At 40.2% G+C, this 19916-nt stretch overlaps 1 protein-coding gene across 12 annotated transcripts in view; it reads right to left on the reverse strand.

The window, feature by feature from the left end:
- The window catches only part of TRIP12 (thyroid hormone receptor interactor 12), a 157598-nt gene that overhangs the window by 48200 nt on the left and 89482 nt on the right, over positions 1 to 19916 (reverse strand). For 7 of the 12 annotated variants that reach the window (XM_062193202.1, XM_062193254.1, XM_062193237.1 and 4 more), the window contains 9 exons: positions 12403 to 12551; positions 11062 to 11097; positions 10885 to 10980; positions 9333 to 9425; positions 8993 to 9154; positions 4727 to 4795; positions 4458 to 4623; positions 791 to 908; positions 519 to 678 (listed from right to left, as the gene is read on the reverse strand). In XM_062193202.1, coding sequence (XP_062049186.1) covers positions 519 to 678; positions 791 to 908; positions 4458 to 4623; positions 4727 to 4795; positions 8993 to 9154; positions 9333 to 9425; positions 10885 to 10980; positions 11062 to 11097; positions 12403 to 12551 — 1049 coding nt within the window. The remainder of the gene's footprint in view (positions 1 to 518; positions 679 to 790; positions 909 to 4457; positions 4624 to 4726; positions 4796 to 8992; positions 9155 to 9332; positions 9426 to 10884; positions 10981 to 11061; positions 11098 to 12402; positions 12552 to 19916) is intronic. The other 5 variants (XM_062193269.1, XM_062193262.1, XM_062193245.1 and 2 more) reach the window with 1 other exon arrangement.

Genomic DNA, 19916 nt, shown 5'->3' on the forward strand with positions numbered 1-19916 from the left:
TGCACTGGTGTGGGAGACCCAGAAGAAGCTCCTGTCTCCTGGCTTTGGATCAGCGCAGCTCCAGCCAGTGCAGCCAATTGGGGAGTGAACCAGCGGATGGAAGACCTCTCTTGGCCTCTCCTTCTCTGTGTAACTCTTTCAAATAAATGAATAAATCTTTAAAAAATATATTGAGCAGTTGTAAATCTTTACTTTGAGGAGGTTTCTTTTGGATAGAAGATAGGAATGTTTTAGAAACATAGGTAGTCTACTCTTGAACGTTTCCTTTCAGAAACAAGGAGACTGGAAAAAAAACAATGAATTACATGTTCTGAATCAATCAGGTAGGTAGCAGCAGAAGCACGACTAGAACACCATGCTTTCTGACCTAAACAGAAATGAGGAACTTGTTCTCAGGAGACAAAATGAGATGAGTCTTGAGTTAACTCAGAAGTAAGCATGCCCAAGTACAATCCCCATTCCAACCTTACACCCACTCCCCAACATAGATATATATTTGAACGGTACGATGAAACTACTACCTCAATGATCCGGCTGTCAATCCTATTATAGGGATGCCACAGGCCCCGGTCATCACGCCACTGCCATATCGCACCATCTGTGTTCTGTGCATTTCCTTTCTTCAACATGGTATCAACTGCAAAAATGCCTTCTTTTGGTAAACATGGCATAAGTTCACTGCAAATAAAAAGTGCAGTTATTTTTAAGTAGCAGCGTCTGAACTATGAGTAAATGTTAGGCCTGTAAGGTAAAATGACCTCACAGGAGTTATTATTAGCCCAATCTTTACCAAATCAGAGATGTCAGTTCATATAGTTCTTGAGGACTCCGTGGAACAAGATCAATCTGCTCCTGACAACTTCCATTGGAGGCACCGCACAAGAGGAAGTGGAGCGTTTCTGCAATGTCTGCAAACAACAAATACCAAACCTGGTTATACTCTAGGACTTCATCCAAGGGACGGTCATTCCCCAGGATGGAAAATAATCACAATTATTTTCTTATGTGACATAATACAGAAACTAAAGTACAAAAAGTCCAAATGAGCCATAAATAAAACCTAATAAGAAATGTCTGTAGATTTTTAGCTTTTTAGCTTTTTCCTTCTAGGGATGTCACATTTCAATGAAATGTTTATATATAAATTCACAAACAGTGGTTACAAATTTTAGAAAATTTCTTATAAAGAAATAATTTTGTTGGCCGGCGCTGCGGCTCAACAGGCTAATCCTCTGCCTGCAGCGCCAGCACACTGGGTTCTAGTCCTGGTCGGGGTGCAGGATTCTGTCCTGGTTGCCCTTCTTCCTGTCCAGCTCTCTGCTGTGGCCCGGGAGTGCAGTGGAGCATGGCCCAGGTCCTTGGGCCCCGCACCCGCATGTGAGACCAGGGGAAGCACCTGGCTCCTGCCTTCAGATCAGCACAGTGCGCCACTGGGGGGTGAACCAACAGAAAAGGAAGACCTTTCTCTCTGTCTCTCACTGTCCACTCTGTCAAAAAAAAAAAAAAAAAAAAGAAAGAAAAGAAAAGAAAAAGGAAAAGAAATAATTTTGTTAAGAAATTTGAAAGTGCAGTCGAAGATGGCCCAAGTCCCCAGGCCCTTGCACCCATGTGGGAGACACGGAAGAAGCTCCTGGCTTCAGATTGGAACAGCTCCAGCCGTTGCGGCCAACTGGGGAGTGAGCCATCGGATGCAACACCTCTCTCTCTCTCTCCCCCTCCCTCGACCTCTACCTCTCTCTCTCTACCTCTCCTCTCTGTAACTCTTTCAAATAAGTAAATTAAAAAAAGAAAAGAAAAGAAATCTGAGAGTAGGGGCAAGAGCTGTGGCATAGCAGGTAAAGCTGCCGCCTGCAGTGCTGGCATCCCATATGGGCACCTGTTCTAGACTTGTCTGCTCCACTTCCAATCCACCTCTCTGCTGCGGCCTGAAAAAGCAATAGAAGACAGGCCACCCCTGCACTGTGGTGGAAGACCCAGAAGAAGCTCCTGGCTCCTGATCAGCACAGCTCCGGCCTTTGCAGTCAACTGAGGAATGAACTAGTGGTTGGAAGGCCTCTCTCTCTCTATTTCAAATAAATAAATAAATAAATCTTGAAGGGGCCGGCGCCATGGCTTAACAGGCTAATCCTCCGCCTTGTGGCGCCGGAACACCGGGTTCTAGTCCCGGTTGGGGCGCCAGATTCTATCCCGGTTGCCCCTCTTCCAGGCCAGCTCTCTGCTATGGCCCGGGAGTGCAGTGGAGGATGGCCCAAGTCCTTGGGCCCTGCACCCATATAAGAGACCAGGAGAAGCACCTGGCTCCTGGCTTCGAATCAGCGTGATGCGCCAGCCGCAGCGGCCACTGGAGGGTGAACCAACGGCAAAAAGGAAGACCTTCCTCTCTGTCTCTCTCTCTCACTATCCACCCTGCCTGTCAAAAAAATAAATAAATAAATAAATAAATAAATAAATCTTTTTTTAAAAAAGTGAAAGCAAGGAATTAAACATAAGAATTCTTTAAACTTTTTAAAAGAAGGTAAATAATGAAATGGAGATAGAGGATCATGTTTCCTGAGCTATCATGTTAAAAAAAAAAAAAAGTATAGCAGTGTCTATATGATAAATGTGTGGCAAACTTCCTGCAGGATGCAAAAGAGGTAGAAACATTTATGACAGTAAAAGAACAAGAAAACCAAAATGTTTAAGCAAGCAAATATGAGGCAATGATTTCCCTAACTGTATTTAGAGATGTGGAAATGAGAGAATCTGTACTCAAACATCAAGACAATGTTGAGATATGTGAGGTTTAAAGAGTTCTCAGGCATTTTACTAAATATATTGTGAATCTTCAAGGAGTAGGACCTTCCTAATCTTATTTAGGCAAAGAGAACTTTGTTCCTAGTACCTGATAAAAGTATTCTTCAGAATACTAACTTTGGGAAACACTCTGAATATGCCTGCAACAGCCAGGGCTGGGACACACTGAAGCCAGAAGCTTCTTCCAGGTCTCCCACATGGGTACAGGGGCCCAAGGACCCAGTCTTCTTCTACTGCTTTCCCAAGCCATAGCAGAGACCTGGATTGGAAGTGGAGCATCTGGGACTAGAACTGGCGCTCATATGGGAGCTTCCCCTGGGTCTCTCACATAGGTGTGGGGGGCCCAAGGATTGGGCCATCCTCCACTGCTTTCCCAGGCATATTAATAGGGAGCTGGATCAGAAATGGAGCAGCCGGGACTCGGACTGGTGCCCAAATGGGATGCCAGCGTCACAAGCAGAAGTTTTACCCCCCACACCACAGTGCCAGCCCCAGTATTGTCTTTCAACAAAATTCTGTGGCAATGCCTAATGCGTTAATTCACTAAAAAATTTCAACTAAATCTAAAACTAAGTTTCTCCCAAACCAAAAAATTACACCATTAAGCACACTGTCTGAGACAATTGGACCAAAGGCTACTATATCAGCAAAAATCATCACTGAATCTCAAGGTGACATATTCTGTAATTAAGAGTATTTAATTTTCGATGCTTCACATAAAAGTGATTAATACTCTGCTGGAAATAATCATAAAAAACTGATGTATTCTGAAACCCTATCATCCTCTGATACACACTTGTCAAGTCTATTTAGGGGAAGAATGGTAAACTGTAATAGCAGTGGAGAAAGCACCGATTTCCTATAGGATGGGAAAGGATCAGAAATGTTTGGAAATACTAACTTAGCAAGAGGTTGCCACTGTAAATAAGCTCCAAATTTTGATGCAGGAAAGCATTTGGAAATCAGATAAACTGCCAGAGAATCTTAATATAGGTTTAAAAAAACCAAACTTATAAGCTAAAGGCAAGCAGTGATTACGGCAGAACTCAGATTTCTCTATGTAAATGCATGATAAGAGATCTGGAGTTCTTAACTCTAAAGCCACCGAGGGTAAATTTTGAATACATAATGTAATACATTGAGGTTAGAAACACTGATATATTGTCCCAAAACATAATTATTAATATTAACATTCTACAGCTTTGCTATGCAGTGCCTATGATATTAGTAATACCTTTTTTTTATTTTTTAAAGATTTTACTTATTTATTTGACAGGCAGAGTCATAGACAGTGAGAGAGAGATACAGAGAGAAAGGTCTTCCCTCCGTTGGTTCACTCCCCAAATGGCCGCGCCGATCTGAAGCCAGGAGCCAGGTGCTACTTTCACAGTCTCTCATGGATGCAGGTGGGCAAGCACCCAGGCCATCCTGCACTGCTATCCTAGGCCACAGCAGAGAGCTGGACTAGAAGAGGAGCAACTGGGACTAGAACCGGCGCCCATATGGGATGCCAGCTGCGCAGGCGAAGGATTAACCTAGTGTGCCATGGTGCTTGGCAATAGTAATACCTGCTACTTGCTTGGCTTATAATGACTTTGACATTAATGAGGAACAAACAAAACTCCTTTCCAGCTTAAAGTAGATAATAAAAAATCACTTACTCTGCTTCATAAGTTGAACGGCTAAAGTTGGACAGTTAGAGCACATCAGAGAAAACATTCGAACCACCATTATAAACATCCCAGAACTCAAAACCGGTGGAGTCACTACCAACAGCTGTTGAACATTTGTAAGCAGATCTTTGGAAGCAACCTGCTGGAGTAAATTCTTCACAAACACAAGGGAAAAAAATTATTGTAAAAAAATAGATAAAAATATTACTCAGCAATTCAACAACTTCATAAAAATATTACCAAGGACTGATGCTTACCTCCTCATGTTGGAAGTTGTCCACAAGACGTGCAAAACAAAGGCAAGTGCTTTCTACTGACTTTTTGTCCTATTTTTTTTTAAGAGGAAAATAAATTACATTAATATCAAACCTTTTTATTATCATACATCATTACCTTATCTTCCTGATCTCAAGTTCTCTAAAGTAAGCTCAATTAGTAACTATGAGCTTGAAGAGCAAGTTAAACAAGATACAGTCAGTGATAAAGATTTCAATGCAAAGAAAATCATACTGACACAATCACCTCTCTTCCATAAAACCCCAAGATAGAGCAAACATACAGAAAATAACAAATATCATGCTTACATAATCTCATTACCTAACCAAAAGTGATAATAAAGAAAAGGTGGGTAAACTACTTTCATTTAAAAGCATCCCAGGTATAAATGTTTAATGTTTAAACATGAACACTAAAAACGTTGACAATTAAATATGGTTATGTGAACCACAAGTGTATAGGGACTTCAGCATCAGCTGATTTCAGTATCACCACAGTTGTCCTAGAACCAATCCCACGTAGATTCAGAGACAATTATATTGATAATGACACTATGGCAAACCATAGTTTGAGTCCTGGCTGCTCTACTTCCAATCCAGCCCAAATGCTTGGGCTCCTGCCATCTACATGGGAAGCTCAAGGCCTCTTGGCTTCAGCCTAGTCCAGCCATTACAACCATTTAAGTGAACCAATGGATAGACGATATCTCCTTCCCTTCTCTCTCTGTGACTCTGCCTTTCAAATAAGTCAATCATTAAAAAATATTGGTACATATGTGATATAAGTTTTATATAATATATAATCAATGTAATATATAATAAAAATAAATTAGAAAGGATTTATATTAGAAAACCAGGAAAGGGTCACTAGAAAAAAATGTTTCACTATAAAAGAATCAGAATAGCTTAACTGAGAATACATTGAAATAATTCTAATAAAAAAAGAATCTTATTGACTTGTGTAATGTTTTGAGAGATCTTGATTTCTTTAAAAAGTGGATTCCAAATGTGAAAACTAGACTTGCTTATATGAAAATAATTCATTACAAAAGCCCTACATTTTCTATGTCATTATGTAAACCTACAAATGTACTAAAATAGCCATCCACTATGTAACCTCTGACTTGTTTGTATTTTTAAAACAAGAATATCCTACAGCACTAGTTATCACAATGAACTAGAGAACACATTTTTTAGCCCACAGAAAGGACAGAGTAGCTCAGTCAACTCTACTGTAAAAATAAACTAAGAAAAAAATGAATAGCATGACTTTGTTTTGATCATTTTAGAAGTAAACTACTTTGGAGTGATTCAATGCTCATTACTTTTGTCTATGTTATACAAATGCCTTATTTGTTTAAACATACATACCTGATCTCCCCCAAGCTTTTAAGCACACTTTCTAAGAGCATTTTTAAAGGGCCCAGCATTGTGACACAGCAGGTTAAGCCTCCACCTGTGAAGCCGGAATCTGATATGGATGCTGGTTCAAGTTCCATCTGCTCCACTTCTGATGCAGCTCCCTCCTCATGTGCCTAGTAAAGCACCTGAATACGGCCTCAGCACTTGGACCCCTGCCACCCACATAGGGGACCAGAACAGAGTTCAAAGCTCCTGGCTTCACCTTGGTCCAGCCTTACCACTGAGACCTTTTGGGTTGTGAACCCAACCTAGTATGGTATATGACAGGATAACATGGAAGAAAATATGTATCAGAACCCTTTTAATCATATACATCCTATTCCAATACTTAAGACATTAGTTGAAACTGCCTATTTATTTTTTATTATCAAACATGAAATATAGAATTCAATGGTAGGTTAATTTTGATGCAAGAACTTCTTGAAACACATGTATAGTTCTTTCATACAAAATATTGTCCTCGAATTTTAAGTCCCCTCATATTCATGGTTTCAAATATTTTTGAAATAAAATGAACATATTTTAATTTCATGTTCCACAAAATATTTGAAGCCCCCTGATATATTTATTGGTCTTTAGTTTCTTCTGTGAAGCCCAAACTCAGGAGCCTATCTGCCCAGTCCTAACTGTCCCATGTTTTCAGTGAGTGTTCATGCTTTGCACTGTTTTGGGAGTCATATAATCATATGCACAGTCTAAGATAAGCCTATTTTCATTATTCCTCCAAATCCTTCATATTATTTACACTAACTCTTCATTGATTATCAGTCCCAGACAGCTTTAGTCTAAAATCTATCTCCAGATACCGACCTTTTATGTAATGTCCTATACTTGGAATCACATAGTGTTACAGTATGTGGTGTTTTGCTTTTGATTTCATTTCTCTTTTTTCCCTTTTTTGAATTTCATTATTTTGTGGTCTGTCATTTCTTAATCCATTTTGATTCCCAAATAGTATAGCATTATAAAATATATACTACATACTGTTATTTTTCCATGTCAGTATTTGGGTTGCTTTCTTTTTTTTTTACTTTTATTTGATGAATATAAATTTCCAAAGTACAGCTTATGGATTACAATGGCTTCCCCCCTCCCATAGCTTCCCTCCCACCCTCAACCCTCCCCTTTCCCGCTCCCTCTCCCCTTCCATTCACATCAAGATTCATTTTCAATTCTCTTTATATACAGAAGATCAGTTTAGTATATATTAAGTAAAGATTTCAACAGTTTGACCCCACACAGCAACACAAAGTGAAAAAATACTGTTGGAATACTAGTTATAGCATTAAATAAGAGTGTACAGCACATTAAAGACAGAGATCTTACATGATATTTTTTAAAAATTAATTTTCTATGCCATTTCCAATTTAACACCAGGGTTGTTTTTTTTTTTTTTTTCATTTCCAATTATCTTTATATTACAGAAGATCAATTCTGCATATACTTAGTAAAGATTTCATCAGTTTGCACCCATACAGACACACAAAGTGTAAAAATACTGTTTCAGTACTAGTTATAGCATCACTGCACGTTAGACAACACATTAAGGACAGATCCCACATGAGATGTAAGTACACAGAGACTCCTGTTGCTGACTTAACAATTTGACACTCCTGTTTATGGCATCAGTAATCTCCGTAGGCTCTAGTCATGAGTTGCCAAGGCTATGGAAGCCTTTAGGGTTTGCCGACTTTGATCTTATTCCGATAGGGTCATAGTCAAAGTGGAAGTTCTCTTCTCCCTTCAGAGAAAGGTACCTCCTTCTTTGATAGCCCCGTTCTTTCCACTGGGAACTCACTCACAGAGATCTTTCATTTAGGTCTTCTTTTTTTTTTTTTCTTTTCCATGGTGTCTTGGCTTTCCATGCCTACAATACTCTCATGGGCTCTTCAGCCAGATCCGAATGCCTTAAGGGCTGATTCTGAGACGAGAGTGCTGTTTAGGACATCTGCCATTCTATGAGTCTGCTGTGTATCCCGCTTCCCATATTGGATCATTCTCTCCCTTTATGAATCTATCAGTTAGTATTAGCAGACACTAGTCTTGTTTGTGTGATCCCTTTGACTCTTAGACCTATCAGAGTCATAAATTGTGAAATGAAATTGAACACTTGGACTAGTGAGATGGCATTGGTACATGCCACCTTGATCGGATTGTATTGGAATCCCCTGGCACATTTCTAACTCCACCATTTGGGGCAAGTCCGATTGAGCATGTCCCAAATTGTACATCTCCTCCCTCTCTTTTTCCCCACTCTTATATTTAACAGGGATCCCTTTTCAGTTAAAATTTAAACACCTAAGAATAATTGTGTGTTAATTACAGAGTTCAACCACTAGTACTAGAACAACAACAAAATTTGGCAAATAAAAAAGCCGTCTGCACATTAATGTTTGTTGCGGCTCAATTCACAATAGCTAGGATTTGAAGCCAGCCCAGATGCCCATCAACAGTAGACTGGATGAAGAGATTATGGGACATGTACTCCATAGAATACTGTGCAGCAGTAGGAAGCAATGGAGCAATGGAGGAGTCTGGAAAGCATCGTGCTGAGTGAATTGAGCCAGTCCCAAAGAGACAAATACCATTTGTTTTCCCTGATCGGTGACAACTAACTAAGCACCAAAGGGGAAACCTGTTGAAGTGAAATGGACACTATGAGAAATAATGACCTGATCAGCTCTTGTCCTGACTCTTGTTGTACAATGTAATACTTTATCCTTTTTAGTATTTTTGTTGTTGTTGTTGTTCTAGTACTAATGGTTGAAACTGCCAATTTTAAAAATAAAAATGTTTTATGACACATAAAATAGGTTCATATTTTACCTGATGAGTTAGCCTTTGGGTAAGCAACGGGAGGGAATCTGCCACAAAATGAAATTCATCTGGTGTGATACTTTGGCAGCAGTTGGCCGCAATTGCTAGTGCATTTCTTTGGGCATTGATGCTGAAGAATTCTAGATACAGCAAGCAGTCTGCCAAACCACCCTAAAATATAGAAAACTGTTAAGGCAAAGAAAAATCCTTTTATCAGCAATTAAAAAAATTAACTGCCAAAAAGCCTAGTCTATCACCAGGAAACAACATCCAGATCTCATAAAGATTGCAATCAAGGACCCAATACAAAGGCAGATCTAAAACCCAGCATAAAATTAAGAGCACTTACCGCCTGTAGAATGGCTTTACTGTGTCTCCGTGACAACATTTCCAAGGCAGTCAAGGCCTGCTCTGCCACATCAATACACTGAATAACCTGCAGCTGCAAACATGTAAATGGGTAACTTGAGGTTATCGCTGAAACTCTTCTCCAGAAGTGTACCTTCTGTATGACTATACACAGTATTTCCCTCTAACTACCATCCATCCATACGACATCTAACATGAAACCCACCACAGGAAACCACTTATGACCTTAAGCTACATGGAATAATCAGTACAACTTCTGACAACTCAGCTTTAAGATGCTAACATGTTTTGCATAGAGAATATTCTAAACTCAATTATATAACTAACCATACATCTTTAAACTATGTGGGTTGTTTTAACAAATTTTAAAATCAGGTCCTAAATTTTACACTATATTCTTAATTTATTACATAAAACAAGTTCTATTGTATGTTAAAGATCCACAGACAGACCAAAAACAATCACAGAATAAACCACATGAAAAAAATTTCCTTTGTCCACTGACCCAACTTCATGACCCTGAGCAACGGACTCTGCCTGTCTAGCCTTCTCAACCGCAAAGCGGGTACAAGCAGTTATCAGCTTCACTGGGATGTTTTCTAGAAGTGAGATTTGTTCTATCAAGTGTTTTAAGCTCTTTTTGAAACATACATATGCGATGATTACTACAATAAAAAAATTGTAAAACGGGCTGATTTTATAAATGACTTACTAGCTCCAACTTCATTGCTCTGTAGAATATGAAATATTTTGCAAGAATCTTGTATAAAAAATATATTTGAGTTAGATTACGGAAGCTAGAATTCCAGAATTTAAAACTCAATCCCTGGGCCGGCGCCGTGGCTCATTTGGCTAATCCTCCACCTGTGGCGCTGGCACCCCGGGTTCTAGTCCCAGTTAGGGTTCCAGATTCTGTCCCGGTTGCTCCTCTTTCAGTCCAGCTCTCTGCTGTGGCCTGCGAGGGCAGTGGAGGATGGCCCAAGTGCTTGGGCCCTGCATCTGCGTGGGAGACCAGGAGGAAGCACCTGGCTCCTGGCTTCGGATCGGCGCAGTGCACCGGCCATAGCAGCCATTTAGGGGGTGAACCAACAGAAGGAAGACCTTTCTCTCTGTCTCTCTAACTCTGTACAAAAAAAAAAAAAAAAAGATAATATTTAAAACTCAATCCCACATGCCTACTTTTGAACACGTTGAGCAAACACAGAATTGCCTTTTCTTTCTCTTTCATTTTTATTTGAGAAGCAGAGTAAGAGAGAAGCATGCAAATGCAAAAAGAACACTCCATTCCCCTAATTAACTCCCCAAATGCCCATAGGGCCAGGACTAGGCCGCTCAGGAAAAACTGGGAACTTGATTCAGGGCGCCCATGTGGATGGCTGGGACCCAAAGACTTCAGCAATCATCTGCTGCCTCCCAGGATCTGCACTGACAGGAAGCTAGAATGCGGAGCCCAAAGTTGAAATCCAGCTTGGGTGCTCCAATACGGGACACAGGCAACTTAACTTCTAAGACAAATGCACACCCTGGATTACCTTTTCTAAGAAGACAGGAATAGCATCTACCACAACAGCAGATGATCGAGGAAGTGCTTCCATCATGTATGTTAAGGCTCGACAAGCATGGTTCATCTAGAAAACATGAGGGATTTTTACTTAACAAAAACTCATAATGTAAATTTACCATGTTTTTAAAAAACAGTACATACTTACAATATCGAAATTATGTTCCATCTGCAGTAACGTTATCTGTTAAAAAGATATAAAGTATTAGAACCCGTATTCTTAAATACAAGTCCCAGAACTATTTCTTCTTCTCCTAGTTTGTCTGAAGTGACTGTTCATGGCCACTGAAGTGCATGATGATGAATAAATATATATTAATGATATTCAATTTGATAAACAGATAAATGTGGTCAACTCTTTAACAGCAGCCATTAGAAATAACACAAGCTGACTCCTGCAAGACTATTAAGTACTTAAATCTAATCAACAACTAGCAAATTAAGTGACTTGGATCTGTGTCAGCATTCCTGCCTAGATGTTAATGGCTTCTTTATTTAGCTAACAAAAACTGCATTTTAACCGCAGACAGTATAAGGTAAGCACAGTTCTTTGTTGCTATTTATTTAGTGAACAGAAAAAGTTCACATCATGGAAGCCATCTGCTGAACAAATCAGCAATCTGAAAATGCTCACATATATGTTCAAAAGTCATTAAAAGAGGTTTTTTTCCCCCATGCTCCTTGCACTTACCATGAAATCTCTGAAACCGGAAAGACCCACAAGGTACACTGACTGCTCTTCCCAAATATGAAACCTTTCTGACTACACAGATAACCCAATGAGCTTCTTTTATTATTACCAGTGGCTCAGCAGCAAAGTATGTACATTTTACACAATAAGGGTCAGGGTGAATAATTGAAAACCAGTCATTTAAATATCAAAGATCTGGTGCCAATCCATCAAAAAATGGTTTAGAAAAATTTACCAACTCATGATTAATAATGCCTCACAATATCAATACACATAAAATAAAAGCATCAAGCCATGTAGTCCTCTCTCTCAATTCTATTATGTTTTAGAAGTCATAATGACGCCGGTGCCGCGGCTCACTAGGCTAATCCTCCGCCTTGCAACGCCAGCACACCGGGTTCTAGTCCCGGTCGGGGCACTGGATTCTGTCCCGGTTGCCCCTCTTCCAGGCCAGCTCCCTGCTGTGGCCAGGGAGTACAGTGGAGCATGGCCCAAGTCCTTGGGCCCTGCACCCCATGGGAGACCAGGAGAAACACCTGGCTCCTGCCATCGGATCAGCGCAGTGCGCCGGCCGCAGCGTGCCAATCGCGGTGGCCATTGGAGGGTGAACCAACGGCAAAGGAAGACCTTTCTCTCTGTCTCTCTCTCTCACTGCCCACTCTGCCTGTCAAAAATAAAAAAATAAAATAAAAATAATAAAATAAAAAAAAGTCATAATGACAATAAACATGCATTCAGAAAAAGCAGCAGGATTCAAAGAGCAATAAAGGTAAATCATGGGGAAGACTGCAGGCTTACCAAAGCTGGAACAACACTCTTGACAGGAAACCCTCCCAGTGTCTCCTCATTTCCCATGACCAACAACTGACACATTTCAATAACTGCCTGCAGCTGCTGACTTTCATCACTGGCTTGCAGTCCTTGTAGAAGCTGCTGGGCCTTAGAACCTTCAAAGGAAAAGAAATGATTATTTTTAAGTATCTGAGAAAACGATCACTAGGTAATAAGGTTATGACTCTCTGATCTCCATTCAAGAAGCTGTCTATACCAGGGTCAAGATACACTAATGACATCTAGCAAGCAGAAGTCAGTTGGATCTGCTCTGCCTTAACATAATCCCAGTCATTTCCATATTTATCTTTTTGAGAGAAGTTGTTTTAATTGCAAAAATAAGCAAAAACAGCCACAAAATTAATATGAACTGATAGCTCTAACATATTCGCTTTAAAGAAGCACAGTGGGTAAAAAGCTTTGTGCAACAGAAAAACATTGAACAAGGATGGCCAACCTTCAAAGCAAATGTATCATTAAACATCTGCACCATAAAAATGGAATCTAAGTAACAAAGAGCATGAAAATAATACAATGCATCTAACAAAAGACAGCACCAAGAATGAAGTATTCTGTGAAATCAGCAAAATTGTAGGACTTCATATCTCCTCTCATGTCATGTGCAGATGCTGGGTACAGGAGGAGTACTTTTACTTTTAAGATTCAACTATCAGGCCAGCACTGTGGTATAGTGCTGGCATCCTCTATGTGGGCAGGCTGAAGACCTCGCTGCTCCATTTCCAATCCAGCTCTCTGCTGTGTCCTGGGAAAGCAGTGGAGGATGTCCCAAGTCCTTGGGCCCCCGCACCCGAGTGGGAGATCCAGAAGAAGCTCCTGGCTTCAGATCAGCCCAGCTCTGGCCGTTGCGGCCAATCAGGGAGTGAACCTGCAGATGAAGACCTCTCCTCCACACACACACACCCTGTCTCTGTGTAACTCTTTCAAATAAATAAATCTTAAAAAGGAAAAAAAAAAAAAAAAAAAGACTCAACTACCATAAGGAAATAAAATGACATTAAGCTGAAGGCACTCAAAAGTAGTCTGTAAATTTGTTTCATTTTTCATGGACACTTTTCTACCTGAAACCATGATTAATTCAGTTAATGTTTTCATGTTACTTAAAAAAAGAATTGTTTATTTATTTGAAAGAGAGTTACAGAGAAAGATTGAACCAGAGAGAGAGAGAGAGCACGAGTGAGTAAGAGAGCTAGAGAGAGAAGTCTTCCATTCCTCTGGCTCACTCCCCAAATGACCACAATGGCCAGAGCTGAGCTGCTTTGAAGCCAGGAGCCAGGAGCTTCCTCGGAGTCTCACATATAGGTCCAGGGGCCCAAGGATTTGGGCCATCATTTACTGCTTACCCAGGCCATAGCAGAGAGCTGCACTGTAAGAGAAGCAGCCAGGACTCAAACCATTGCCCATGTGGGATGCTGGCACAGCAGGCTGGGGCTTTAACCCACTGTGCCACAGCAGCCGGCCCCTTGGTGTTACTTTCAAGACTTTTTCCTTCTTATACCATCTCAAGTTATTCATTGTGTATTTAACTGATCTACTTCAATATCATGATATACTGAAATGGGATTATGTTTTGAAATTGTCAATATAAGTGAATTCACATCAACAAAGTTTTTATTTTAATTATGTTTCTATAATCTTCTACAAGGATAAACCTCACAGGGGCACATGGTGATCCTTGGAAGACTTGTTTCTGCTATTAGGACCATGGCTAATGCATTCCCTTAACTATTACTGCCTACCTACTTCACCATAATTAAAAGTCAATCAAAAATCTACGATGCAGGAAAGTTCAGAGAAATATCCTTTTAAATTTAATATCAACTCCAATTTCTGTAGGCTTGTCATTTTTGTATTTAAATAATGTGGGAGGCAAAATAAAACAACGCAAAGTAGTAAAAAAAAAACCTCAATTGTTTCTAACTTTATTTAAAAGAATGAAAACTATTAATGTCAAGTATTTTTAACAACACAACCACATAAAGAGGAAAAACAGACATATATACCACTGGATGGAAGCCTTGTAAAAACTGGGATTGGCAACTCTAACTACATACATGCTACTGCTGTATTTTAAATCTTAACTTTTCTGTTTTAATTCTGATTAATTCATTACATATTAATATAAATAACATTTTCATAAAGAAATGACATTTTCTCTAACAAAAAAATTTAGCGACAAGGATGGCACTGTCTTTGTTGCAAATAGTATTAATGTCAGCCTTAATAAAAGCTTGAAATTCAACTTGTTTCTACCTTCAATCTGTAAAATATGTATTTGAAATTAAGCACACAAAAATGGGCCTTATTATCATAAAAATTACTAAAAAGGCAAATTATCATCTTTGTTTCATCCCCTTAAAGTTAAAACACAGTTATTTTTACTAGGCTCATGTGGCACTGAAGAACTCAAAGCCTGCCAGCAGAGTCCAGCTGCTACTGCCCCAACTTTTGGTAAGGCAGGAGCAGTTTAACCCATCATGGCTTCCACACCATCCCCTCAGACACCAACAAAGTGGAAAACGAAAAACCTTAGTAATAACTATCGTTAGTTTGATCTTTCAGATTCCATGTATGGATCCCAAGAGTCCACAGCCCACGCTTTGAGAAACACTATTGTAGATCTATGGTTGGCAGGCAAATATTTTTCTATTAATGGCCAGAGAGTAATAATTTTGGGTTTTTCAAGGCATATGGTCTCTACTGCAACTATTCCACTCTGGCACTGTAGCTAGAAAGCAGACACAGACAACATGTAAACAAGTGAATATGCACCCTGAAATCCGACCTTCATTTGACTTTCACATGTCATACAACACCATGCTTTCAACATTTCAGTTACTGAAAAACATAAGCTCTCTCCTGATCTCTCTCTCGACCCCATCTCTTTTCTCTTCACCCCTTTCCTCTGGCCTGTCAAATTTCCCCGGTCAATAAACCCTTTCAATTCTGGTGTTTGGTGTGTTTTGTGCTGCCCTTATATTCGTGCCATGACTCAGATTCAGGCTCTCCTGTCAACCTTGCTCCCCCAGGGATCTGAGCTGCTTCGGGATCCTGGATTTCTGGGCACCACAAAACACACCCCCAGACCTCCTTCTACACCACTGACTTCCATCCACATACCAGCCTTTTAAGTCCCTGAGGTAAGACAGGGCAGAAGGAAGAACCTCTCAGTGTGACTTTTTACTCGTCCTGAAAGTCCGGGTATAAGGCACCCCAACTCCTACAGCCTCATGCCTCTATGGACTCTGTCTCAGGCAACAGCGGGTATGGGTGACGACTCAACCCACTTCCCTTCTACGGGCTAAGCCTTGGGCTCCAATGGGTGCATGGGTGAAGACCTCTACCCCTTGTTCCCGTATCCTCCTGTCGGACAGCCATGATCTCAGGGATGCCCAATATCCACCAATCCAACTCTGTGGGTCGCTATGGCAGCTTCTTCCTGCATTCCATCTTGATCCTCCTCTCAGTGGTCTCCTACCTCGACAATCAGTTCAAGATTTCTATCTGTGAGCATTCAGAAAAGTGCAAGATTTCCTATGTCTAAACTTTCTTCTATTTGTTCTAAACCTTCTCTGGCTCAAGTTCTCTTAATTTCCACTATGGTTGAAATTCGATGTGTTATCTTATTTAGAAAATGTTGTCTTAATTTGGAGATTTCTAGTTATTTCAAAATGTAAATCAAGGAAATCAGCAGGTGGAAAGCAAGAGCTATTATCTGACATAGAAACAGAATCTGATCTTCTGTTAAAGCAATGAGGTTTTTATAATATTTTGAAATCATCTTAAAAATCTGTTTAGAACCTACAGCATCTCCTTTTGATAGTTTTGTCTAATTGCTGCCTGTCAATTCTACAGCCAGCTCCAGTACTATTCTTTCTTCCTAGTTCTGACTCTTAAAATTGCTCCAAATCATGGGATTTGATTCGTCCATGTACTAGCTCTTAAATTTAAGGCTTAATTTCTGATTTTTGGATCAAAGAGATACAGATTTTGTGTTCCATTGAAGTAATCTATTGTGTTCTCTTAATGTTTCTGTTAAGTCCTGATTGTTTAAAACAGCTGAGTTTTTATTAAGAGTTCTAGTTTTTATTTGAATATATTCTTATCCTAAAACATCTGAGTATTCAGTTTGTAACAATGATCAAATCTGGTCTATATTATGGCATGATATTAAGGGGTCTTATTTCAACTAGATATTTAAAGCCTTCTTGGCATCCATGACAGGCATTAAAAAATCAAATTTCCAAGTTCTTTGGACTTTAGTATCATCTTCAGTTGGGTCCATAGAAATATCAACAGATACATGTTTCTCATCTAGTAGAGACACCAACTAATCAGGCTATTTGGATTATAGGTACTTGACAGGTACTGTCAAGTGGTGCTAAATTTTAAGTTATGACTATGTAAAATGCTACTGAAACAAATGTTCAAAAGTTAAAAAGTCTAATGATCTTACGTTACCACACGTGATGGTTATTTTAATGAGAAAGGGCCAGAGGCCTAAAAGTGATAAATGTTTTGTGCATTCACACAGGTGCTTCTGAAAATACTTTGTAAAGTGAGCAAGTGCCTCTTGTTGCTTAATGAGTTTATAATTTTAAACATGGCTATTTAAAGTCTTTTGTACTCCAGTTTTGTGTATCATTTTTGCTGCATATAAAACCAAAACATTGGGGCCTGTGCTGTGGCGCAGTGGGTTAAAGCCTTGGCCTGAAGCGCCAGCATCCCATATGGCCACCAGTTCTAGTCCCAGCTGCTCCTCTTCTGGTCCAGCTCTCTGCTATGGCCTGGGAAAGCAATAGAAGATGGTCCAAGTCCTTGGGCCCCTGCACCCATATGCAAGACCTGGAAGAAGCTCCTTCCTCTTGGCTATGGATCGGCGCAGCTCTAGCCATTGTGGCCATCCGGGGAATGAACCAGCAGATGGAAGACCTCTCTCTCTGTCTCTCTCTCTGTAACTCTTTCAAATAAATAAAATATTAAAAAATAAAAAAAAAAAAACCTAAAACATTGCTTGTTCTGTGTTTAGATTTGTCCTCCTATAGGTTCTGATGGACTTTTTCCAGTGACTTCTATCGTATTCAGTACTTTGGGATGACTCTTTAAGCAGATGAAGCCAATAATGCACTACAGGTTCCAACTGAGAGAAAGTATGGTTAATTGAAGTTATTAAGAGCAGAAAGTAATTTGAATCAATGGGTAATTGAAAAACAGATTTTAAGAAACTATTACTGAAACAGCTTTATTGTTCTATCTCATATGTTATGCTACATGCATACATACTGTATGCCTACATGGGAAAATTTCTTAACAACTGTTTTAATTGGCTTATAGAAAAAAGAAGACTCAAATTTAAACTGTTAAAATTAAAGATACATTTTAGTTCTTTGTATCAGATGTTTTAAATTTGTTGGTAGAAAGAAATTAAAACTGTTTATGGCATTGACATATTTGAGTTTGCTGGTCAAACAAGTTACACTGTGTTAGATATTTAAGAGATGTTTCCAAAAACATGTATTGTCTTGAAATTTATAGAAGGCATTGGACCTTCTGGTAGATGTTTCCCTAAGTTGTAATTTAATGGCTGAAATTGCTTGCTAAGTTTTCATTTGATATTGTTACTGTCAGTAAGCATTCTGGGAAGTCTGACTTCTTCCCTCATTTCTCTATTCAAGACGGGAAACTAATTCTACTCTGAAGAACTCTCCAGGATTACAGTTTGATCTTTAGATCTTACAAAGAGAGATGGCTAACATTTTTCTGTAGTAATTGCAGAGCCAAAATGAGAGCTTAAATTATAATTTCACAGATTTACTTTGCCATGGGCACAGTAAACAGGCAAAACCTTCCTTTTCAGACCAAAGGAAGGGAGAGAAAGCTTTACTAGTGACCTCACCTTTTACATATGAGATGGTCATCATGCTTGATGCACAGTGATCTGCCATCAAGGAGACCCAAGAGGCCAGTCCACTGCAGTGGCTTTTGATGTGGAAAGCCAGGGCTTCAGCAGAAGTCAACTTAAGAAGAGCCCTGGCAGCTCTGGCAGCCAGGAGTTGGGTCAGTGGAAACAGACCTGCCCTGGGGTCAAAGGACCACAGACCTTGCTGGCTCCAAGCTGAAAAGCCCTTTACTCGGCCCAGCTGCCGAAGTAACCACTGCTGTCGAGGGGATAGCCCATAGGGTCTGCAACACTGCAGGCAGAGCTGTACATTAACTAAAAATGTTTTCCTTTAAGAAATGCCACCCACCTTTCCTTTAAGCCTGCTCTCTTCCCAGGCTAGCTTGGTAATGGAAGTCAACAGGGTGCCTTCTTAAGGAGGTTCACACCTCCCTTCTGATGTCCCCCATGTGAAGAGATAAGTAGGTCTGGGCCTTATAACTGGCAAGGCCTTAAAGCCCACCTGATTACTATCAAGCACATTCTGTCAGTTTCTGCCTGCCTCTCAATCAGAAAACTTACTCCTGGTTTAGACAGCACCTTTCTTAGGTCTCCAATAATGACTCTGTCCTTTGTTCTAGACCCTGTCTAGCCTACTTGGAGCCTCACCGTTTCTAATCATAGCCTCTACTCTTACTCCAATGGCTCTACTCCTGACCCATGTGTATTGATGGCCCTCCCCCCACTTAATGTTGTATAACTGTTCAGAATTTTTCTAGAAACAAGCCCCTCTACTCACAAGAGACAAGTGGCTTGTCTTCCAGTCTTGGTTGGGATCAGCTTTGCAGCCTCCCTCTCCTCAGTAGTGATTTCATGAACAGCTTTGAGCCACAACATTGTGTCCATGTCTATGTCAGCTGATGCCCTCTGAGGCCTCCGAAGCCATATCACCTAACAGGAGTGGTTACACTCTATTACAGTCTATTACAGAATAGACTGACCTTAACAGCACTGTTACTATGTTAACCAATCAGGCCCAGTGAAACCACTTCCATCAAACAGTCTTCACTAGGGTCCAGAGACCCCCTCATTTATTCTCCTCTATGAAATCCTCTCACTCATTGGTTAATGACACTCCTAGGACCACAGGCTGCTATTCTCACCTTTTTTACAACCCTAAATGTTTACAGGAGGTGATAACAGATGAACCAAAGCCTTCACCAACCAGGCAGTCAACCAAATGCTGCTGCAGGGATACACTCAGCTCCCCACCCAGGAGACTGCAGCTTGAGACACTGCCCCATGCCAACAGAGTGTGACTCGTTGCCCCATGTCAGCAGGAAGCAACTATAGAAAATAGACCATTGCCCCTCCACCTTTCCTGGACTTTTGGGGCCAATGCAATCCCACACAACACCTGCTTTATAAAAAACAAAATGGGGAGAATGTTAGTAAAATGGCAGTCTTCTCCGTGGCGCAATTTACTTCCCGGAAACCACCCTAGGCTCTGGCCCCTGCTGCCACTGCTAGAAGCCAGGTGACCAAATGGCCCAACCATAGATGTCAGCTCCACACCCACCCTAAA

This window comes from Lepus europaeus, chromosome 1, assembly GCF_033115175.1.
Source record: "Lepus europaeus isolate LE1 chromosome 1, mLepTim1.pri, whole genome shotgun sequence".
Classification (NCBI taxonomy): domain Eukaryota; kingdom Metazoa; phylum Chordata; class Mammalia; order Lagomorpha; family Leporidae; genus Lepus; species Lepus europaeus.